Below are 24,497 nucleotides of genomic sequence, written 5' to 3' on the forward strand. Positions count from 1 at the left end.
GGAACAAATGACTGTTCTATATTAGCGTGCGTCCATCCGTCTACGTTGCCTCGGCCAGCCAGGACACCGGGTGGACACCACCACCTGGAGGAGCTTGAGCTAGAGGATGGAGACGTAGGCATCAGGATTCAGGAGCGTTATCCTTTCTCAGTTTCTGTTTTATCTTCGCGTGCCTTGTCACTTGTTCTGAGAGCTCACAACAGCTACGTTACTATGTAAAACATGTACTATTTTCTAACTATTTATGCTGTGTGGAATATCACAATAATTGCTGTCTAATAAAACTATAAAAAATGATGTTAGAGGTGGAACAAAGTTTCCCTTTTTATTGACTGATGCATGTCTTGTGTGTGTGTATCAAGAGGCATAGTACTATTCTTTTCTTTTCTTTTTTTTGCGGGTAGGCATAGTACTATTCATAGAAACAAGAAGAGGAAGACGGGCGTACAGCATCGTCAGCAATATATGGATAGACTGAAATGTGAAGACGAACAACCTTGTCACTAGATAGTAGCTACGCCCGCTTCGTATGCTTCAATCGAGTAAGGTAAGAACCATAGAAGCAATTAATTGGTGGCGCAAAAGGCACCATATAATGATGTGGATTCTAGCCTTCTAGGGAAGATAATATTACTATAGCTACCAAACCAAAATCTGGGGAGTAAAATGCATTGCTGGTTCTCGAATTTAGCTCGTAGTGTCATCTAGATCCCCAAACTTCCAAATGCACATTCATCCTCAACCCTACTAACTGTGTCACATAAAATCCTAACCACCATTATAAGTTATAAAGCAGGAGTATTTTTTTACTGATATGGACCTTACTTGTGGGCCCAAATTTTATTTTGGATTTTTACGCACAACTCTTATATTTTTTATATTTTCTCCAAAATTCTATTTCAAAACTTTATGTCCTAAATTTTTCCCGATGTTTTCTCCAAAATTTATCCTTTTTTATTTCTAACTTGTTACAAATTTTATCATATGAGTTTTATTTTCACACAATTTTTTATATAGATCTTTTGTATTTGAGCATTTTTATACAAGTAAATTTGTTATAATTTTTATATATTTTATATGTAATTTCATGTTTGAATAGATTATACAACTTTTGGTTTAGCTTAGGCAATTGTAATTTGAACCTCATGTGATACGATTAGCAAGTTTGAGGACTTGAATGCGTATTTTGAAAGTTGGAGGACCTGACATCCCGAGTCAAGTTTAAGGTCTGGCGGTGCATTTTACTCAAATGTGGCTACATACACACCTATGCAAAATTATATTAAATATTTTTTAGCCATACTAACCCTTAAGATAGCTACGTCTAACCGCTGTAGTAATCCTCATCACACAATAGCGCTTGTAGTTGTTTTAGCAAAATTTTCCACGTTAGCTTAGCTCAAGGTTTGCCCAAGATTTTGATTTGTGGATATCTTGTGAGCTATTTGAATCTTTTACCACAAGACAGCAGATGTTCGGATGATGATCAAGCATTCAAACATCATGAGCTGCTTTAGGGTGCAAAGCGGTGTAATCATGCTGCAAATAGGTTAATATTGAATTCCTCGAAATGTTTATTCCTTTTGTAACTTGTTAATCCTAAAGAGAAAACGATGGGTAGGTGTACAGTGTACTGCAAAAGATCCACAAATCAAAATTAAGGAATTCATTGTACTAATGTTTCCAACAGAAATAAAAGCATTGCATATAAAACAAAACAATATTATTATTGACTTCTTCCTTTGAATAAATATGCACCAAGTACTTACATTACAAGTCTTCACGACAGGTGGTCTTACAATTAAGATATGATATCATTATTTGCCCGAGTCAGTATGATGAAACATCAATATCACCGGAGGTTTAAAATATGCACCACCATAGATCATAAGCATTGACTTAAAATCTTTTTAAAAGTCACAAACCTTGAGAAAGTGCATGTACATAGCTGAAGCGGACCTTCTACGCACCTGCGTCATACTAAACATGAGGACGGGGAAAGAAAAATAAAGTCTGCCTCACGAAAAGTATTTCCCACATAACAAAAGGAAAGAGTATCGCTCTCATCATCACGGCTACTTCAACAACGAGAGGTAGTTCATTTGTTCAATCAAGCCTCCCGACACTCCACAGAGAAAAAGTCTTTTCAGAAGGAAATAAACACATAAGAAAATGTCTATGACTAATTGACTAGCTACCTAGCAAAAATAAAACGGAGGGGTTGGGGTTGATAACTAAAGTAAGCAATACAAGGTGAGAAACATCGGTGGTGCATATCAATCAACATCGATCATTAGCAAAAGAAATCACTGATTATTAGTTAATAAGTGGTTTGATCACGTACAGAGAAAAGGGCATGCGCAGTGCAGGTGATGCGGCGCTCCCATTTAAATCCCCCCCTTGCTTCACAAAACAGTTGACGCAGAAAGGAGGACGTGCCAACAGCAGCACGGGAGAAAAAGACGAGCCATGAAACGCCTGGTGGTTCGCGTTAAACTATAAAACAGCATTCTACTAACAACACATGATACACTAATAACAAGAAGAATAAAGAGGGACGGAGAGAAGGTTTGTACTCGCTTAGTAGTACCATAGCACGGTCAAAATGTGGCTTAATTGCTTCGTAAATATATAGCAGAAATGGGTGGTCCGGCCTGGCCTACCTACCTGCTCACCAGATGCGCGCCAACCGAGAGGGAGGGGAAGGTGAATACTAACGTACGTGTTGTACAGTGCCAATGGATGGAGGAGCAGCGGATGGGGAAAGCGACGGAGGAAAGGGGAGGCCATGACGGGATCAGAGCGTCCAAATCGTTACCGCCGGGGAGTCACTGTCCCAGACCGCGGGGGGGGGGGGGGGGGGGGGGGGGGGGGATAAAGATAGCTAGGATCAGTAGCCATTAGCAGCCAGAGTAGTGGTTTCATGGACACGCACGCACAAAAAGAGGTAGCCGCCGTGCAGGTACACGAGGCTCGCCAACTGATCGAGGAAGACGTGAGGTTTCGAGTTACCATCAGATAATTAAAGAGGCCAAGAGGAGTGTCATGTGACCATCCTGTTTCTGCTTGAAGCAGAAGAGGTTAGCTAAAATTGGTAGCACTCTACTCCGATCCTATATGTGAAGCCTCATGCTACAGCAGTTGCAGATCGGTAGGTCGTGGGGATTTTTGCTGATGACTGACACACGGCGGCCTAATGATGGTAACAACCGGCGATCTGGCGCTAGATGCATGTACGCGTATTATTGTCCCTAGAAAGTCTGAGGATTGACCAAAAAGGGGCAGGGCGTGTAGCCAACTAATCCTGGCGAGACATGCTGGTTACCGACAAAATCTGCCGGAATCATCTCGGAACGACAGGGCTCGCCAATGGCTGAACGGAAGAGCCCAACCTACGCCTGCCTACCGTATAACATTACTCTACCGTACTGTCATGTGCCAATGCTTATTCCTCTATCCATAAATAAACTGACTGAACATGAAAGTCTACCCCCCCCCCCCCCCCCCCCCCCACACACACACACACAAAAAGAAGAAAGGCTGCACATAAAAGTCACACCTTCGGACTAATCATCTGAACTGGGCAGCAGGTAGGCAGATCGCTTACCTGTTAAGACTGGGCAGTAAAAACCGGTCACCGACCAGCATCATCTTCATCTATCCTGGTTCTGTTTCTGGTTCTGTTTCAGACTCTGGGACGCATGGAGAATCTGCAGCTGTGTGAAGACCCGGCCCGTGCCGTGCGTATGTATGCGATGACGACTCGGTAAACTTGGATTGCGTTGTCGATAGCCTACCTGCTACTAGCTACAGGGCAGTGAAACTGGTCGCCGAGCCGGCCATCATCATGTATTCATGTGTAAGCCTGGAGCATGTGCTGCTGATGTGCCACCGGCCGCGATGACCCGGCTCCATTTGCCGTGGTCGTACGCATGCTTCTTCACCGCGCGGCGTCGTCTGTGCTGTGCAGCCGTGCAGGTCGCGTGTCCGGCCTCAACCCATGCCCACCAATCCAGCCGAGCTCCCAAACCTCTCCGGCCGGCGCCCGGTCAAAATCTGCCCCGGCTCTTGCTTGCTTGCTTTCGTCGCCAAGGGCAGCAAAGCGAGGCCAAACCCACCCTACCCCAGTCCCCAACCATTACCTCGCCACCAAACCAAACCCGAACAAGTCCACCCCCTCCCCTCCAACCCCACCCCACGCCACGGCACCCGAACGCGACGCGCCCCCCGCTCGCCTCGCTCGCCTATTAGCTAGCTTTGCTGCCGCCGCGCCCGGCCCCCAACTCCTCCGCGCTCCCGAGTATTCTATTCCGTTCCCCCGGGCGGGGGGAGTCGAACCATTTCAACACGGCGCGCGCGTCCCGTGTCGGGCGGGGTCGCGTCGCGGATATAAGCCCGCGCGTGAGCCGCGAGTCACGGTGGTGGACGGGGAGGGGGAGGCCAGACCAGTTGATCTCTCTCGCTCGCTCGCTCGCGCGCGCGCGCGAACACAGAGGCGGCGGCAGAGGAAAGAGGCGCGCGGCGCAGGCGGCGTGGCAGCAGAGCACGGCGCGGCGCGGAGGCAGCAGCCGCATGCGAAGGCGCCGGGCGGGGGGCTCTCCTCTTGCAATGAGCGGCGTGGGCACCGCGTCATCGTGCCGGCGGCGGCGGCAGCAGCTCGGGGGCGCGCTTCTGCTGGTGCTGGTTGCTCTCGCGGCGGGTGTTCTCGGCGGTGCCGAGGGGAAGGCGCACAACTACGAGGACGCGCTGCAGAAAAGCCTGCTCTACTTCGAGGCGCAGCGGTCGGGGCGGCTCCCGCACAGCCAGCGCGTCACCTGGCGCCACCACTCCGGCCTCACCGACGGCCTCGAGCAAGGGGTACGTGTATTGCACGACATGCGATCGGCGAGCCAATGGCCGCGCCGCCGCCGGCCGTGGCGGCGCCGCGAAAAAACACGATCGTCGCCGTCCGCTAACATGACGATCATCGCAGGTGGACCTGGTGGGCGGCTACTACGACGCCGGGGACCATGTCAAGTTCGGCCTGCCCATGGCGTTCACGGTGACGATGCTGTCGTGGAGCCTGATCGAGTACGGCGGCGACGTCGCGGCGGCCGGCGAGCTCGGCCACGCGCTCGAGGCCGTCAAGTGGGGCACCGACTACTTCATCAAGGCGCACACCCAGCCCGACGAGCTCTGGGCCGAGGTACGTAACACCACTGCTCATCACCGGCTCTCGATCGATGGACCCATCACCTGGCTGCACCTGGCCATGGTGGCGAGACCAGTTCGCACGCCGTGACTTGGCCTCGTGCGGAAGGTAGCTAGCTGTTACACACAACACCACCAACGTGGAGCAAGTTAGAGTCTAGAGATCAATTCAATTATCACCTGTATTCTAGTCACTGCTAGTTTCATTTTTCTCCCCTACCTTTTCCAAACATTCCAAACGACCCCAATTATATTTGGTTTGGCTACACACAATGATTTTTTTATGTGAATAGCAACAACCAGGTTTGGTGGCCGCTCATTGAACGTACGAACACAGTAGCATTAAGTTTATGCAAGTTCCACATGGCATGGGGGTTGTTCAAAGCTACTCGATCCCGGGTGTTGACGGTTTCGTGCGCGCAGGTGGGCGACGGCGACACGGACCACTACTGCTGGCAGCGGCCGGAGGACATGACGACGTCGCGGCAGGCGTACAAGGTCGACCGGGACCATCCGGGCTCCGACGTCGCCGGCGAGACCGCGGCGGCCATGGCCGCCGCCTCCATCGTCTTCCGCAACGCCAACCCGCACTACGCGCACCTCCTCCTGCACCACGCCCAGCAGGTACATACTTCAATTCGTCGTTTGGTTTAATTTGAACGTGCAGTGAGTTCGTTGGATATTTTTGCTAAGTACTGCTGGCTGGCTGGTGGCTGATGCTGATTTGGTGTTAAAGAAAAACACTGCAAACTGGTTGGCTGACAAACCAAGTGTATAATTCTCGTGCATGAAAATTGTGAAAACGAAACATGGATCGAAAAAGTGGTGGACTAGGGTTAGTACGCGTACCGAACTTTGGACAGTTGCGAGCACCTGCAGGCTTGTGCTCTCTCTCTCTCAATAGTCAAGATGTGCCATCTTGGCAGCAGAGATGTGTCTTGTGCGGCACATGCCTGCCAAGTTGTGAACACGACGGCTTTCAGATGAGGGGTTCCTGTCGGTTCGTAGGGGATGCCATGTGGGGCCAGGGAGACGGCACGCAACCTAACGCAGAGGAAAAGAATGCCCATGGCCAAAAGGGGGAGCTGCCATTTGGTTTGGTGGACGTGGACGGGAGGAGAGCTAGCTTAGCTTTCCATTTGCCTCGCGTTTCCATGATTAGGTCGCCAGTTCAATCCCATAAACTGCTTAGAAACTAAGAAATGTAACGTCATCATGTGCCTAGCTGCTAATTCAACCACTACTTTTCTTTTTATTATATTATATTAAAAGGAAATTAAAAAAAACAGAACTAGCTAGTCCATGTTAGCACCTGCTACCAAATACTACTTCTAATTTTCTACTAGTTTCAATTATTAGACAAGTGTGCTGGTTGAATAAGAGTGCACGTTAGCTAAAATCATTTCTTGTATCCTCGTGCGTGCAGCTGTTCGAGTTCGCCGACAAGTACAGGGGCAAATACGACAGCAGCATCGCGGAGGTGAAGAGCTACTACGCGTCGGTGAGCGGGTACAAGGACGAGCTCCTGTGGGCCGCCCTCTGGCTCCACCGCGCCACCGGCAGGGCCGAGTACCTCGACTACGTTGTCGACAACGCCGACTCCTTCGGCGGCACCGGCTGGGCCATCAACGAGTTCAGCTGGGACGTCAAGTACGCCGGCGTCCAGATCCTCGCCACAAGGGTAAGTGGTGTGGAACTCGACAGCAGATGTGTCATGATGCCAGCAAGATAATAAAGAGTTGCAAGCAGACTGACGCGCGTGCGCTTGCTTGTTTCAGCTGCTGCTGCGAGGGGAGCATGCGGCGCGCCACCGGAGCACGCTGGAGCGGTACAGGGCCAAGGCGGAGCGCTACGTGTGCGCGTGCCTGGGCCGGAACGCGGACGCCAACGTGGAGCGCAGCCCCGGCGGGATGCTCTACATCCGGCAGTGGAACAACATGCAGTACGTGACCAGCGCGGCGTTCCTGCTCTCGGCCTACTCCGACTACCTGGCCGAGGCCGGCGTCGGGGCCGTGTCGTGCGGGGAGGGCGCCGTGGCGGCGGCGGAGGTGTTCGCGCTCGCCAGGGCGCAGGTGGACTACGTGCTGGGCACCAACCCCAGGGGGGTCAGCTACCTGGTCGGGTACGGCCCCAAGTACCCCAACCGGGTGCACCACCGCGCCGCCTCCATCGTGCCGTACAAGCACAGCAAGGAGTTCATCGGCTGCACGCAGGGGTTCGACCACTGGTTCGGCCGCCGGAGCTCCAACCCCAACGTGCTCGTCGGCGCCATCGTCGGCGGGCCGGACCGCCGGGACAGGTTCAGGGACAACCGGGAGAACTACATGCAGACGGAGGCGTGTACGTACAACACGGCGCCCATGGTCGGCATGTTCGCCAAGCTGCACCGGATGGCGCGGCAGGAGCGGGAGCAGGGCCCAACGCCGGCGGCGGCTGAGGTGTAAATAGATAGAGGACGTAGAGGGGGGCCTGTACAATTTTCCCCATTCTTTGGTTCAATTCTTTTGGGCTTTGGATTCCATTTTACACAGATCGGAGATGGTTGTATACAGAAAAGAAGAACAGGGTGGAGGCATTGACATGCTAATGTAAATTCGCTACCAGTACATACGAGGAAAAGGAAATGACACGCTTAATTTATTGGTGGTTCTTGTCTGTACCTCCCATCGGGTGATCCTTCGTTCGTGCGCTCCAGATCAGCAACGAGCCGGTCATCATCGCCGACGTAACGCGATCCAGTTTTCAATGCCAACTTGGGGAGCCGTAAGATCACTAGATCGGCTGCAGAACATGAAATAGAGGCAGAAACACATGACCAGAGCTCAGGAGAATGGAATGGAAAGAATGCTGCTTCACATGATTGCAACTGAACCTTCGACTTTTACTTTTTAGAGCGGCAGCATAAAACAACAGTCTTCACACGCCTTTTGGTACTGCTTTGATAATAGGAGTGTAAATTAGTGATCTCTGGTACACCTCCAACCCTCCTTAGTTCAAATAATTGGACTAATTTTTCAAATTAAGATCTTAGCACAAAATTTTGAACTAAATAGGATTAGAGGTGCATCTAAAGATCACCAATTTACATCCCTATTTGATCATACGGTTCGTTTATAGACTTTGGAGTAGAGAAGCATGACCACCTACGCTTGCGGCCGAAGAATCGATCACAAATCACAATATATGCAATAATGTCTCCAATAACGAACAAATTATGCCACTGTTCAGCAGCTTCATTACGCACACCAGAGCCCACAAGAACACGAGGCCGGAATCAACAAGCATGTGTTTTCTCCAGCTCATCAAATAACTTTTATTTACAGCAATTACGGCGAACCCGTTTGAGGCCAGTCTGGACATATATTAGAACGCAGTTACAGTATAGAGGAGTCTGTGCAGATATCAAAGAATCGTGAAGTATACAGCAACATTAGCACCACAAATAACGAATATGCTTGTGGTAGTTAAAAAGAATGGGAAGGAATGATACATTGCCAGTTCGATGGGATGACTTACAACAGAATGGTACAAAACCAAGATCACCCGATCCGTGGCAACAAAATCCACAGGATTTGAGCATCCAACAGATCAATACTCCAAAATGATCAAGAAATGGCAATCATCAATAACCTATATATTTCTAAATTTTCTATAAACAACTGAGGTTCTCTTGATACACACCGTTCATCCAAATCTCTCCAGCGAGCTCTCTATTCTTTTGATCCCAGACGTGTTCTCCCACCAATATCTGAAGAGGATGAGAGCCTGGCAAGAACTTATGATGTTGATTGGTCACACAGATATATCAATCAGCGTACTTAGTATCTCCCCCCACTTGGTGGGGCCGGTGGCAACCGGTTAGGTGTGCGCCGGCTGCCCGAGTTGGCATCACCATTTTCATAGCGCCGCCCACGACTATCAGCACTTCTTGACCTTGTCTCATGCTGAGAACTGGATCTATCAACAGAGCCATTTGCTGCAGAATTGAAGGCAGATTTCCAGTCCTCACCAGATTGGCCAGGAGACCGTGGGCTCTCTGCAAGTAAATTTATGTCCACTCAAGGTTAGGTTCCTGAATTTCGCTACCAAAAGGCAAAACCAGAACGAATTGAAAGCATAGCAAAATGGTCCACATATTTATGCCAAGCAATGTCGATCTAACTCATAATTACATTTCTGGATTCCAAAGGACACTTGTTTGGCTTATGCCTTGTACTGGACCATATATTACCTACTACAGTAGCAATGGTTTTCCATCATGATTACAATCATAGACAATGGGGCATTCATGCACATATTGTGGCAATAAGGGACAGCAAATAGGCGAGGTCTTTAATCCTAACCACCAAAGACAATAAGGCATTCATGCACATGTGTTGTGGCAAGAACGGGCAGCAAATAGGCGAGGTCTTTAATCCTAACCACCAGCTAACCAGGATGTCCCTAGAGGCTGCCGGCCCAACCCAGTAAAAAATGGGGACAAAAATACTAAGGGATTCTGTCAGCTTTAGTTATGCTAATGCAAGCAAGTTCACTGAACAAACGAGAATAGACATTCCAGGCCAAGTAAAAATAGGTATCCCTTAATGCGGTCAAACAATTCCATTTCTTACCCACAATATGTCGATTGTCGATCAACCACATGAAGACATTTTCATAATGTTGTACTTTTAGGTTTTACTAAAAATATATACGCTTAGGCGGGTAAACCAATGTGAAAAACTGCAAACGGGCCCTAATTTGTGACTTGGTAGTATTGACAATCAAGGACTTTGCTAGAATGAACGACCTATTAACTTAATTTTAAAACAAAAAGAAAGACTTAATTTCAAAAGCTTTAAAACATATTCCCTTTGTAAATTAAGAAAGTTCACAAATAGATTTATATCACATTTGCAAGCATAATGCTGAATTTGAAGCATAGCCAGCTTACCAGCTCCAGAACTATCATTCCCATACGAAGCTGCTCTGTTATCATGGATGCTGAGCTGCCGAGTGAGCTTTGACAAGAGAGATGATTGTTTTTGGTACTTTTCACGCCTATGTTTAGCATTGTGGTCCTCTTGGAGTAGTTCTTCGATTTTTGCATTGCTTTGTGTACTAGAAGTGAGAAAAATGCAACAGACTCAGCAATAAACTATTAAAAAACTATAATGACTATGGAACAAAATATTTTATTTTAAGTACTTTAAAATACCAGTAACACCTGCAACAGTCACCCATCAGGGGTGTGACAAGTAATTAAGTGCGTATCAGTTTGCAAAACTCAAGCATGGATAAAGACACTACTACTATCAGTTTCCAAATTTCTTCGAATGTAGTATGCGAATCACTAACTGAAAGGATTATAACTAGACCTTCGCATGGACAGAACCATAAAAAACTTTTAGCTTGTTGCAGTTCCATCTAGATGGTACATCTTCTGTTTCTCTTTATATGGCATATAGTTTTCGAACTTTTTTGAAAGTATAAGGCATCCATGTGAATTTATTGAAGTTTTCCAGGTTTTGCCCATGTTTATTGTATATTCCCTCACCTGCTTTCCTGGTGATAGACTAGCTATTCTCCCTGATGTTTCAAAGGTACAATAGGGATAGCATGGTAATCATCTCTTCTCTTTCTCTTGGTTTCATGGCAGTCTAAATCTTTGTGTTCATCCTATATATCTTATATTTTGAACATAGTAACCTTATAAACAAAAGAAGTGCCTAACCTTATTGAGGTGTACAACTGGTTTAGCATATCTTCTTTTGATTTCTCCACTTGGCAAAGTACGATAGCCTGATAATGCAAAAGACAATGAACATTACTCCACAAATCACAGGGTTCAAAGAATCAACTGAAGCTACTAGTATTAACCTTTGGAACATTTGCTGCCAAACTGTTCAAAACAGCCTCAACATAACCACGAACTTCTTGAGACATCCACCGAAGTTCTTCTTCAGGATCAGCAGGCCCCCGAGCCATTGTATCCTTAAACAAAAGAGTGACAAGGTGCCATAGTAGTCATCAAACAAAGCAGTAAAATGAAGTGATCTTGTGTTTGAGAAATTTAAATGACTAGCATAATAAGGTGATAGCTTTAGGTAGAGCTGAGATCAAAGGTTAAAACACTAAATTTCCTGTAGATATCAAGAAATGAGCATTATCAAGCTGATAGATGGTCCAGAAGTGCCTCAGCCTTTCTTGGCCACACCTTCAGTTGATGCTCATGTATGCACATAATTTTTTTAGCCTCCCAACTTTAGTCAGTCCAACTTGACAGGTTTGCTGTCGGTTCAGTCAAAAGCTACCTGGTTCAACTGTGGTTGCACCATTTCACACAGGCTAGAAGGTAGGAACGACCTTTGCATTGGCCAATGTGTTCTATTTTTTTTCCAGTTTGTCCTGTCTTGTATTTAATACTATAATAATGAATGTAAGACTTTTTCTTCACAAAAAATATACAGGTACAAGGACACAGGTATGGCTTCGGGAGCTTACAAGGGATCCATCAGAACGGCTTTGTCTGATAGAACCATCCTCAGGAGTATTTGGACCCTTAACAGAGCCTCCTTTGCTTTGAATAACACCTTTTATCTTCTTGATCCATTCAACCTTGTCAGCCATACTCTCAGCCTTCAATATAACGGCACTGTGAGCTGCAAACATGAAATAAACATTTAAAGCATAAAAGACTAAAAATTACCTTTAAGACAAGCTATAACATTTATGTGTACAAACCTTTTAAGACAGTTTTGTAGGCTACCCTGTTAGTAATCTTGAAAACAAGACTTGGGCCTTTCTCTTGCCCGTTTGCCTTCTTTGAATCCTTAGAACTCTTAGAAATCTCTTCCTCCTCTATCTCTTCCAGGTTACATTCCTAATCAGACAGCAGATCATTTTATTATAAACAGATCGTATCACACTTCTCATAGGCAGCTACATGGTGTCTCTCAGTTCAGATATGAATTCCAACTTTCCTTGCGGAAGAATTAAACGTTTAAAGTGTGGACGCGAAAGTTTACTGTCTCCTTTTAAATATATGTAATTTTAAGATTTGAGCAATAAACATTTTAACTTGCTGCTAACATACACAAAAAAGTATTAAGACTGGTTGTAGAAATTACAGTGCCTTTTGTCATAAAACTATTTCAGAAACTATATTCAGTACAAAGTGATGGTGGAAGGTTTGAATTATATCAAATAGTGATTGTACTATTCAGAGGATAAGTAGGATTGACATCTGAGCAAACCTCCAGGACAATGACACCTCGAAAATGTCTCTCCTCTTGCTTCTTAGTGTATCCAAGCTGGACAAGAAAAAGGTTGAATTAAATCATGTAGGCCATCTCAAATTTAAAAAGGTGCTGAATATCAGCAAAGAATGTTAAGAAAATTGTCAAAAGTTAGCATCCAGAATAATCAGGATTGAAGGGAATTGCAAAGGAGATTTATTAACCTTCCCACTCTTCTCATTTAGAACAAACCACCTTCTGCTCCATTTATTATCTTTTGCACTTTTCTTCAAAAGGTAACCTGATGAGAAAAGAAGAAATATGTCACCAAATCGGAGTACAACAGCATAAAATTGGGAAATAAATAATCGAATTTTTGGCTAGTTACACCCATTACACTTAAATCTGAATGCATGCATTGTATACAAGTAGCAAAAGGTTACATAAGAGTTCTGAACAAGTTAACAACTAGCCAAACAGATTGAATTATTATGAAAATGGTTTTCCGTTCTAATGAAAACCAAAATTGACAAGGGAACAGCATTTTAGAAAAATCTGAAGTGTCCCCAAGTATAGTTGCATAGATAAAATGCACTGCCAAATTGCTATGTGAAAACATGATGTTATTCCACCTTTTAATTGTCATACTCATACCTGCAGTTATTTCGCCACCAGGCCCAGCAACCTGCAAATTTGGTCCCTCTTTCGTATCCTTATCTTGCTGATTAGATTTATCCTTCATTGATTTCAAGCTACCACCAGCTTCGTCCGACCCTGTTTGGGGGCTTGAAGCCTAATATGAGTGAAAGAATGTCAACAGGCAAGACAAAACTGATACCAAGAGTCTAGGTGGTCTAAGTACATAGATTTGTGCATCCTGAGAAAAGAGGCAGAATTCATACCCTGTTCATCTTGGATTGATCTGTGTCGTGTCCTTTCTTAGATGATCTGCTATTTTTCAACTCATCCTCACGACGCTGTCTTTCCATTCTGTAAATACCATGCCAAGATAAAGATGTATACCCCGTGACACTTTCACATGATCATAAAACTATGTAAAGGCGCCAATTGAGAAAATCATTTATCCATTCCAATCAGGTGATTAGACTTAATTAAGTGAGAACAGAAATGGAACTTTCGTGTGTGTGTGTGTGTTTTTTTTTTGGGGGGGGGATGCTTCAGCCTTTAGGTTGATTGTGCTATTTAGTATTGTTGAGATTTTCTGATGGAAAACAAATCAAGAATACAAAAGAGAAGGATTGCTCTAATTAATCTACACAGTACAGAATAACATAAATCAGGCGGCAGAACAGATTATTTGCTTCAGACTTGGATTAAAGTAGATGGAATAAAATAAGCAATGACTGACCTTCTCTGTACTAATCGGATGAAGTGTTGCGGAGGAACAAAAGCTCGCTCCATATCAACAAGTGCAACCACCATCTTTTTTGCGTCACTTTTGAAAGCATCTAACGCGTTAGATGCAATTGCAATGACCTTAACAAAGGGTTATTATGTTAAAAAATTAGCCTTAATATGAAGCATAAACGGAAGTAGAAAAAAAGGGAAAGCTTGTTACAGCAAAAGAGCAAAGTGATACCGCACGCTTGAATGGAGGGTATCTTCCTAGTCCTGGTGTAGCATTTGCAGCAGCATTTACTATGTCTAACAAAACACGGTGTACCTAGTGTGTTGATAGACATAGACATAATAATTTGTTAGCATATCAGAAGCTACCAAGTCAGTTTAAATAATTGCGGAAGTATGATAAGTCTCAGGAGGCAAAATATAACAGAACTTTCTTAAATTTATCATCGCCCAAAGACAAAGGAAAGTCAGATCTAGACATACCTCCTCAACACAGAGTCGTGATGGCTCCTTCGCCATTTCCAAAACTCCTTTTATTAAGGATCTTAAACCTTTCTCTGGAGATATCAAATAAGGTTGATAACCATCCGCTTCCAAGACAATCTATAATAGGAAGAGAATTTTATTCATCATAGGCCAAAAAAATCCCAATCTATAATTAAATATAGAGCAGCTTTTGAATTTACCCTCTTCACATTGTTCAAATCAAAATGCCTGTCCAGCGGAAGCTGTTTGATCCTATCTGGAAACTTGCCCTCAAAACTTGCAACAATTTTCCAACCAGACCCCTTTGAGTGGAAATAGTACAACACTCTTGTAATCAGTTACTCCATTTGTAAACAACTTAGATATAACCAGAAAAATGCTAACGGGGACCGTCACTAACCTCACCAGAAGTAATATGAGCAAGAAATTTATCTTCGAATTCTCGACACAGCTCCAGAGCAACTGCTCTGGTTCCTTCAGCACTTTGTACCATAGATTCTCCTAGCCTTGCAAGCTCATCTTGCACTATCTGGGATTTACCCTGAAGTCTGAAATCAGAGCAGGGTGTATGCAATTCAATCATTAAGACCTAATATAAACTCAATTGGTAGAATGGGCGATTAGTAAAAGTTGCATAGTTCATTAGTTCAGTGACTAACAGAATTCAAAAGGTGCTTTCAAGGTGATCATCAACTTAGTAGTCAAGTGGAAGCTGCCTATGTATTTCTTTTTTCACATGGCATTCCTCTTAGCAGATGAATGTCAATCATGTAACTACAGATGCAAAAGTTGTTGCAGGATCACCTAGGTGCTGCATGTAGATATTATGTTGTTTTAACCAGAAGATCAGCAGAGACAAGAACATTTGCAATCAAAGAGTCATGAGATAATTTGTCAGATGAGAAATACCTAGATCCCCAAAAGCTTTTTGTTGACTGGCAGGAAAAAAAACATTGAGAATCTAACCTAAATGGTTGCTAGGCATTCATCTAATTAGCAAATATGTCGACGCCATTGCATAAATATAAAATACACATGATTAATTTACATCAGCATAATCCAGTTACAATAAAACAAGTGGTATATCATTTCTATCAATAAATAAAAGGTAAACAAGTGGCATATCCTTTTTTTCAATAAATAAAGGGCCAACATGGAAATGTCTAGACATCAAAGAAGGGGATGTGCCTTCAATTTCACATGTGTTCACATCTATATAGATATTGATGGTTTTATTACAAGTATGGTGAGTACACTTGAATGTCTACCAATTAACATTTTTCTCTATTTCCTGTTGGTTCTTATTGGGCAGAGGGCAGAGGGCAGAGTTAAAATGCTTTTAGAAGTAAAACACAGGATGATCAGCATAGGATTCATACCCGCTCAGCAAGTTAGGCAGCCGAATTTTTATCCGCTTACGTATTTGCTTAGCAATGGTGTCCACGAGAGCAATTCTCCCCAGCTTACTCTGAGGTGCACCAGTTAGGATGGATTTAAGGGTTTCAGCCTCTGCTCGCCAAGCTGTTTCCAGTGAATTATCAGACCCAACTGATCCTGATTGAGCAGATGCAATTGATACAGACTGTCCTATTAGAGCAACCCACTCAATATCAGCTGCTGCTCGTGGGGCACCCTTGTTGGACAAAATGGCCTGAACACAAGAAACAGTTTTTGCATCTGCAGAAGCTTGATCGACTTTGCTTAAGACACCTATTGTTCTAGTTCCTACAACAGTTAAACAAGAAACATCAATTGATATTGAGAGAGTGGCTATGCTATTGTGGAGGATACGATCGAATTAAAATGACAGACCATCTGGATCAATATCCTTCGCTAGTCTAAGAGCTCGAGAAGATGCAACATCAGCAGCTTGCATTGCTGGTATCACAACAATCAGTATTGCATCATTGTGTCCAGCATATTCACTGATCTGAAATGAGAAAGTAGTCACCATTGTGAAACATAGCTGAGATGGCACAATAAATGTAACAAGTAAACTAATAGTCTTATTGTGTGGTGCATGCTAGAAAGTGTGTCTGTGAAGATCAAACAACAAAAGACTCCTAACTGGGGAAACAAATATTATTAGTCCCAAAGGAGCAGCACTTAAAAGTTACATAAGAGGGGGCGATTTTGATGTCTAAGCTGTGTTTCAACCTAATGTTCAATAATTTTCCCAAAGGCTATATGCAACGGGTCAAGCAAGCTAAAAGTTTCTTGGAAAAAAGCCATTGGTTTGCCTATGGTTACATACTAGTCTCTCTAATTTTGACGGATTGGTCCCCACAGTTACTATTTTCTGTAGCCACCAGCACCGACATTCTGTGAGTTCAATAAACTCGACCTACGGGGGGCAAGCTGCCCCCGCGGCACTAAATTAAGAAGAGGACCTTCTCACACAGGCCGAGAAAACCCCCGAACCCCGGTCCCGTCCTGACACTGGGAGGCGTTACCCGTGAGACTACCTACCTGGGCCATACACGGTCCTCAGGCCGACCTGGGCCGCTTCTTTACCAGTGCTTTGGCACACGGGACCGACGAGGGGATTTTTTTAACCCCAGCCCGAAATTCGCTCCCACGGGGAGTCGAACCCAGGACCTGAGGAGGTGCTACTGAGCCCCCTAACCAACTCAGCTAGGAGGCTGTTCGCTTCTGTGAGTTCAATAATTATTCCAATCCACAATTATGAATAATTAGGCCAACAATTATTCTAGCGATGCACTAAACTTTCCTAAGTAGTTGACGAAGAATGACAAAAAAACATTGCAAGAAGTACTCACTGTTGAATCATCCATAACACGTTGGTCTATGCCAGGTAAATCAATCAATTTCAGGGGAGGAGCTGGAAAAGCAGAAAACAAGAGATAATGAAATATAAAATCATTAGTAAGAGCCCAGAGAAAACAAAACAGTGTAAATAGAAGCATCACACCATGTATTATAATTATCAACTTATCAGATATTGAGCTCATTCAGTGTAGGGTTACAATCCAGTAGACCATTGCACTATCCTCAGTAAGTAATAACCGTTCAGAAGAGCCTAGCTGATCATGTCCCTCCTTTGAAACATTATGGTCATACCATTCCAGCATTGGACAGAACATACAATACAATGCAGAAGGCGTGTATGTTCTAAGACTAGAAGAATTTGGAAACTTTCTCAATCCTTGGAAACATTCCCCTCAAGCATGGCCAACGAGTAATAGGGCATCAGAAGACCTTCATTGATGTTTCTCCTCTAAAATATGGTGGTTGTACCATTCCAGCATTATATGAAACATACAACACAGAAGACTCCAATGCTCCACAGCCAGAAGAACAGTTTGGGAACATTCTCAATCCTTAGCTACATTGTGCCCAACCCATTCCCAACTATTCAGCTTGTTGCTGGATTGGCAACATTGGTCAGCAGCCAGCTACTAGAGAAAAGGTACAATCCAAAAACCAACCTGTACTTGTCCGCAGCTTAAGGTAAATTTCATCACTTCGGCCTCTCCCTGATCCACCAGATGCCCCCTTGCTAAGCCTATCCTGCAGCGAATGCCGTAGTGCACCTGCAGGTCACACCACAAACCAAAACCGCCACCAAACTCAGCAAAACGACCAACCGCGCCCATTGCTAGATCTGGCAACGCGAGGCGAGATCTCACTCACTTGCCGACACCTGCTGCGACTTGCTGTCGATCTGCAAGACGATGGACTTGCTGCTGAGCCCCGGATCCCTCGCCAGGTCGACCACTATCGGCGCCCGCGTCGCCCCGTTCTCCCCCGTGGGCTGCAACGCAGCAGCAACCGCCACCGGAGTATCACACAAATGAATGCTCATGCTCACAGCAGAAGAGAACGAGTTAAGCGTATCGCACTCACCAGCACGGGGTGGCCGATGAGGCTGTTCAGCACGGCCGACTTGCCAGCGCCCTGCACGGAAACCGAGCAAACCGGAATGAGTCAGATCGGGCGGCGGGGGCGGCCAGGGGTTCCGAGCTCGCGTGGCGGGGCACTTACGACGTTGCCGAGCGCGACGGCGTTGAGGAAGGTGGAGGGGCGGCGCGAGGCGGTCTCGTCGGAGGGGTCATCGTCGGCGAGGAGCGAGGCGGCCTGCCGCATGGACTCGGAGAGCTGGACGAGCTCGTCGATGGCCTCCATGGCTGCCGCCGACGACATGGCCGCAGGGATCTCGAGGACGGTCTGGGAGATCTCGGGGGTGGTGCGCTTGGGGATTGGGGAGGTGCGGTGCGGGTGCGCAGAAATTGAAGGCGGACTCGTGGAATCCGCGACGCGAGCCGGGGGTTAATTTGAGAGCCGAGACGGGCAGTCGTTGCCTGACTGCTTTTCAAGTGACGGGACCAGCGACTCACCGGTGCGGTGCGGTGCGGTGCGGGGCGCGCGCTTCCTTTGTTCGGGCACGTCGGGTGTGGTGGCTCAGATCTGGCTCGGCGAGCCGATCACCAAGAGGCGGATTTTGGACGAAAAACTGAAAAAGGACTGGACGTGCGCGGGAGAGGACCTGCGTTTTCTGGCTTGGGGTGCAAACGGGCCTGGGCTACATGCGAATTGGACATTTGCTTTTCTGGAGGTCCATCCTTCAACATAAGTCCAAAATCCTCTGGAAAACTACTTTTAAGAAAGTATCAAAAATCACATAGCAAATACGTTTGTGTTGATTCTACGTGCCAACCACTATAGCATGATTTGTCAGACAAGAAAATAGAGTTAGTGTCAAATTGTTGCTAGTGTGATTATGTGCAATCTGTATTGTAATTAGTGTTATAAATACTTGACAGAAAGAGTGGATCAAACTAAATTATACGGATGTATATCAATAATTCCTTCAATTAAAACACATAATATAAACTACAAGAGTACTAGAATACACAACATAATTTAGCTGCTTACCAACTTTTTTCTCAGTGAATTGGAGATGCATTCTTACCACTATTGAATACAAAAGGCAGCATCAATGAACCAAATGATCCCTTGTCATACTGTGGGAGATTGAGAAACTGTTAATAAGAGGTTCTGAATTTTTTATGGCACTTTTCTTCGTAGTGGTTAGGTTGTGTTTAGTCCATCAGCTACTCACGGAAATGCTAATTTGTATCCAGAATGTGTATGAATATGCCACTAAAACCCCTTTAAACTCAGTGGGAAAAATAAGGATAAAATTGGTATGGCATATGTTGATTATTGTCTCATTGTAAATTCATATGGGAAAAACCTTGGAAGGAAAACCCATGACAAAGTTTAGATAACAATAAATATGATCTGAGAATCATAATTGTAATTATATGTCTTTGATACCTCCTCAAAAACCCCTGTGGGGGGAAACAGGAGATATGACATAGGTTATGTCTTTGATATCCCAAACAAAAACCCCTGTGGGGAAAACAAGAGATATGACATATGAACTTGTATTGATATTGCCTTATTAAAAACCTTCTATGAGAAACCTATGTGAGGAAAAACTCAGAGGAAAAGAGTGCAATATGATGTTTTGAACAGGTTATAGTTTCAAGAGGAGTCTCCCCCTGAACCTTGCAAATCTCAAAGTCATCGCATACCAATCTCAACAACATATTGTGATATGTGGAAATTGGTAGGGTCTTTGTGAATAAATCTCGTGGAGTTATCACTTGATTTACTTCGCAAGGTGTTTATCTCCTCACTTTTGTGGGAATAAATATTTCTAGAAGGCAATATAGTGATATTGCTCTTATGTAACCTGTTGACATCCAAGCAACACAAGTTGCATTATCTTAAAGATAATGGCTAGTGATTCTATGGAATCAAATGTGGCCATTCGATGAAGTTATATATGTTCATATAATTCTTTAGAATGAGGAGTGGAAGTAGCCATTAGAGCCAAGTTTGATGACTCCTATGAGAACTTTACCACCATAACATCAGTATGTGATATGTCAATATAGGGGATTACATAGCCAATATCTTGATACCCCACATGATCATATCTTAATTTAGATAATAATAAATCAAGATCCTTTGCGCCTATAGATATCTGTGGATATCTACTTTGACTCCCACCTTTCTGTGGTGTAGAAGTAGCACTATTTTGAGCTATAGTAAGTATCTGCAAATGCAATATCAGGCCTGTTGCGATATGCAAGATACATGAGCACTTTGATGGCACTAAGGTTGCAATCCCAAGGGTCATCATGGATAGTGATCCATATTTAGGGATTGAATGACCATATTGTTGGTAGTATGATTGTCCAATATTATTTAGATATTGGTATACAATATCAATGGAATATTGGAAGACTGATGTGTGCTTAAGTTATGGACTCAAGCATAATTTGGTTTTACCCAAATATTTCATCTCAAATCCGTCTTATATGATGACTACCTGTTTTGATATGTGCCATAGGAGATGTATAAAATCCAATGGGATTTTACTTTGGTCACTTAGGTGAAATCATCAATATGGGAGACATCCTTCTGTGGAAGGAACTCACCTAGTCAGTTGTACCACAAGCAACTTGACTATCTCAAGTCACGAGTGACTTGATTTATACACAATGATGTTGCGATTTATGTTTCGATTTAGAATACAAAGTCCATTGGGACTTACAATCCAAATCTATCCAAATCAAGTTTGATCTGCCAATTATTGATATAGGAACATAATTTCCACACATACCAATGGGTATGTTATGCTAGGTCTCTGCGTGAAACCATGTGCTACAAGCTCTCACTATTTCACCACCTTATGGATTTGTGAATCCATAGTGCTTCCGTTGAGAAAGCATTGTGAGGAGAAACCATTAACAAAGTAAAAATTTCTCACTTTGAGTGAAAGCAATTCTCTTTAATTGCCACCTTTGATTGACCCAATATGATGAGTGTTGGAACACTCTGCCTTGGACTTGTGGTCTGGATCTAGATAAGGTGCGTGGCAATATTGAGGAGCATGTCGACATTTTGTAGTCTTTTGGATGATTGATTCAATGGAACCAATTTTAGCATGTGGAAATATTGACCCTTTTGAACTTCATGTTATTTCCCATAATAATAGAGTTAGGGCGTTCCAATGACCCAGCGCCTATATTTGTGCACAAGTTGTGCTGGGTTTTTGGATGTTAAACATCCATAGGCTTTGGATAGTAAATATCCATATGTTGTCTATCAACATGAGGTTGATATGCATGTATTGTCTTGGATAATTGTCTCCCCCTAATCCGAGAATGCTTGCAAGAAGCTGCATCCCTATGTGGCCATACTTCTCCCCCTCTTATTTAGATTCTGGAGTTGAGTGGTTTTGTTAGGTATTTCCACTCTTTCTAGCACATTAGATGGGAATCGGATATGGTGACAATTTGATGACAAGTAAATGCATTTGGCAGAGTATTTGCAATGTGTTGCAAATATAAGATATTCTGAACTGTTGGTTCAGATTCTATGGTACGTGGATTTGAGGATCGAATATCAATAGTGTCATTCTCTTTTTGATTCATGGCATTCTATGTGTGGTAAGTATGTTCTCCTAATGCCTGGAATCTTCCTCAAAGGTGTGTTCAACATATGGGCAATGAATGAATCTCCTATTTGAGATCTGAGATATTATTGAATGACGGATAATGATACCTCATGTCGATCTCAAAATGCCCTTTGATGCATGTTGCGGTGGTGATATTAGTACGTGCAAAACGTTACCAATTCGCAGATGGGAAATATTTGGCTGTTGGCCAAATATCCACGTACTAACTGCAACGGGGGGGAGCCGTATGATGCAGTTTGATGGATTTGGATTTATGATGCGTTGTGTAAATCCGCATGTCACCAACTTGATGCTGGCAAATTGCAATTCTACTTTGGGTCATCAAACAACAAACTTGATTCTCTTGATGAGAGATTCAGTTTAGCCATTATGTGTATGAACATGAGATAATGATGTAGTCCCTAAAACAAACAGTTCCATGTAAATGGATTAGACCCCGCGTCTACGATCGTTTGCTTCAAATTGATGAATTTGAGCAATGAGTTTGGTAGATTTGTGGTACCTTATGAGTAAGGCGCACTTTTAGGACAACATTGTAGATACATAAATGTGCATTACATAGTATCTTTATGGTCCATAAGATGGCAAATGGAGTCACATGTATGTTCTTGAATTTCTTCAAAAAATTTGGTGGCTCACATTGATGTTATGACCAATAGAATTGATAATAATTTTCTCGTCATTTGTACAATGATCATGGCAAATGTGCCAAATCTTGAATGGGTCAAGAGAGAAAATTATTTTGTACGCAACATGTATGAGGTACATATTATGGACATCATACTACATGCAGTAGTATGACATTAGGCTAATAATATTTTCAATGGAAATATGAGGACTTTTGTAAGCATTCGCTTGTGAAAGTCAACTTTAAATTGATCCAAAGAACTCGCTTGCCTCCAATGAGTTAGAGGTATAGTTTAGCCAAATGTTGGATTTGGCATTTCTGTGTACATGGATTGTACAATCACATTTTTGTTTGAAAAATGTGAGATTTGTCCCACACATTCACTTTGCTAAGTGAAAAAAATGTTTGCATTCATGAGGATTCATAAGTTGTAAGTTGTCATGGATCGAAGATCCTTGATAAATGAATGAGTAAACAATTATTTATGATTTGGGCAAAATTACATCCTTTGTTGAAATACCAATGAGGGACATGCAAAGGGTAGATGGATCTCACTCCTTTGAATACACGGATTTGTAAAAAATCCAAGTATTGGAGTTGCATAAAAATGCAAATAAATACAAGTATGACAATATCTAGAATGGATTGAGCATTTGGTTGGGGGTTGAGGAATAACTGTTGTTATGCCATATGCCCCTAATGATATCGTTGATATCTTAATGCTCATGTTAGGAAAAATTAATTCCATCCAATGCGAGGTTGGATATATCCTAAGCTAGATATATTAGCCATGTCCTACATGAGTTTATCATGTATAAATTTACTCAAAGAGTAAATTGTATAGCATAAGGGCAAAACTTTTGGGGATTCATGTTGTTTTGGGATCTATTCCTGTGGGAATAGATGATGTGAAATTTTTGCCAAAACATAGGCTCTGTATGCGACAGAATAGCCCCCCAAATTCTGCGTTATATATGCTATTTATTTAAGTAAATGGTTACTTAAATAACTTCATATTCAAGATGTGTCTTGAATTGGCATATGCATAATTTTGTGAAGTCAAGATGAGTCTTGAATCACATATAGTGTTTACCTCATATTGGATAGGTGATAGAAAATCACTACTATCATCACTATGTAAATGATTATTGCCAAGATATAGTCTCAATTTGATATTAGCAATTTAACACACAAAAGCGCAAACCAAATTGGTGACCTTGTAGTAGGGAGCATAATCTGCAAATATGTGTATGTGCAGTAGATGTCATCCCATTACCTTTGTGTTTATGCCAATAATACGAGTTGATCACACTTTGAAGGTGGTCATATGACATCGACCTTATTGGGTGATTGAACTCGGAGGTAGTCACTATTTTTGTAGAAAACACGGTGTAGACCTCAAATCGTGAGACTATTGTTTTGAAAGTCAACATACAAATTATGTAAACCTTATGCAATTCATATTTAGATTGGATAATCACATGCACATAGTCACTATGTGATGGACATAGTGTAGATGTTGCAGTAGTATTGTGATACTAACTTGTGTATGACCAATCTCAAAGATGAATTATGGCAAGCACCTGTAGGTGTAGACCTCTTTTGTAGTTCATATTTAAAATTGGGACGCATATATTGAGGATGAAATCCTATGGTGGTACTGTGATACACCATGCGTGTATGACCAATTTTGTAATGAACAAAAGTTGTCACCGTGAAGGTGAAGGTCCTTTGTTCTAAAATTTGATATTGGATACGCACGTTGAAGATAATCACTATGTGTGACATAGTGTAGATCTCGCAGTAGTACTATGGTACTACCTTGTGGTTGGCCAATATGCAAAGTTTCAGAACATTATGCACAATGAAGAGGTAATCACGTAAAACATTTGCATGAAATAATTTAAGCACTAGGAATTTAAAATATAAGTAAATGTGCTTAATTAAAAATGCAAATGTAAATTGCATATAATAAATTAAGCACTTTATTAAAGAAATGCAAAACTAAATTGCATGGAAAATAAATTGCATACAAAATAAATTGCATGAAAAATAAAGTGGAATATGTTGTTATTGGGAATGTCATATGACA

General features: G+C 43.3%; 2 protein-coding genes across 2 annotated transcripts; one reads left to right on the top strand and one right to left on the bottom strand.

Moving 5' to 3' along the window:
* The first annotated feature begins 4,287 nt into the window (after positions 1 to 4,287).
* On the top strand, positions 4,288 to 7,830 carry LOC120657184 (endoglucanase 7-like). Its single transcript, XM_039935453.1, has 5 exons — positions 4,288 to 4,857; positions 4,973 to 5,185; positions 5,614 to 5,814; positions 6,617 to 6,871; positions 6,969 to 7,830. The coding sequence occupies exons 1-5, from the start codon at positions 4,573 to 4,575 to the stop codon at positions 7,632 to 7,634; spliced, it is 1,620 nt and encodes a 539-aa protein (XP_039791387.1). The 5' UTR covers positions 4,288 to 4,572; the 3' UTR covers positions 7,635 to 7,830.
* A 713-nt stretch (positions 7,831 to 8,543) lies between these two features.
* On the bottom strand, positions 8,544 to 18,552 carry LOC120657185 (dynamin-2A-like). The gene is made up of 22 exons (XM_039935454.1): positions 18,267 to 18,552; positions 18,129 to 18,179; positions 17,916 to 18,036; positions 17,711 to 17,815; positions 17,042 to 17,103; positions 16,074 to 16,191; positions 15,641 to 15,986; positions 14,662 to 14,809; positions 14,462 to 14,563; positions 14,259 to 14,378; positions 14,008 to 14,091; positions 13,777 to 13,904; positions 13,310 to 13,397; positions 13,062 to 13,200; positions 12,632 to 12,708; positions 12,426 to 12,482; positions 11,914 to 12,052; positions 11,674 to 11,831; positions 11,050 to 11,163; positions 10,904 to 10,971; positions 10,124 to 10,290; positions 8,544 to 9,226 (listed from the first exon to the last, which is right to left on the bottom strand). The coding sequence occupies exons 1-22, from the start codon at positions 18,423 to 18,425 to the stop codon at positions 9,009 to 9,011; spliced, it is 2,769 nt and encodes a 922-aa protein (XP_039791388.1). The 5' UTR covers positions 18,426 to 18,552; the 3' UTR covers positions 8,544 to 9,008.
* Between the last annotated feature and the right edge of the window lie 5,945 nt (positions 18,553 to 24,497).

Source organism: Panicum virgatum, chromosome 1N (genome assembly GCF_016808335.1).
Source record: "Panicum virgatum strain AP13 chromosome 1N, P.virgatum_v5, whole genome shotgun sequence".
NCBI lineage: Eukaryota > Viridiplantae > Streptophyta > Magnoliopsida > Poales > Poaceae > Panicum > Panicum virgatum.

Bases quoted from the DNA above. Each gene is read 5' to 3' on its own strand.
- LOC120657184 (XM_039935453.1), top strand. From the start codon at position 4,573: ATGCGAAGGCGCCGGGCGGGGGGCTCTCCTCTTGCAATGAGCGGCGTG. The intron at 4,858-4,972 runs GTACGTGTATTG...CGATCATCGCAG, and splicing joins CCGACGGCCTCGAGCAAGGG to GTGGACCTGGTGGGCGGCTA. The intron at 5,815-6,616 runs GTACATACTTCA...TCGTGCGTGCAG, and splicing joins TCCTGCACCACGCCCAGCAG to CTGTTCGAGTTCGCCGACAA.
- LOC120657185 (XM_039935454.1), bottom strand. From the start codon at position 18,425: ATGTCGTCGGCGGCAGCCATGGAGGCCATCGACGAGCTCGTCCAGCTC. The intron at 17,816-17,915 runs GTGAGTGAGATC...TGTGACCTGCAG, and splicing joins GTCGCAGCAGGTGTCGGCAA to GTGCACTACGGCATTCGCTG. The intron at 14,092-14,258 runs GTATGTCTAGAT...TCAACACACTAG, and splicing joins CACGACTCTGTGTTGAGGAG to GTACACCGTGTTTTGTTAGA.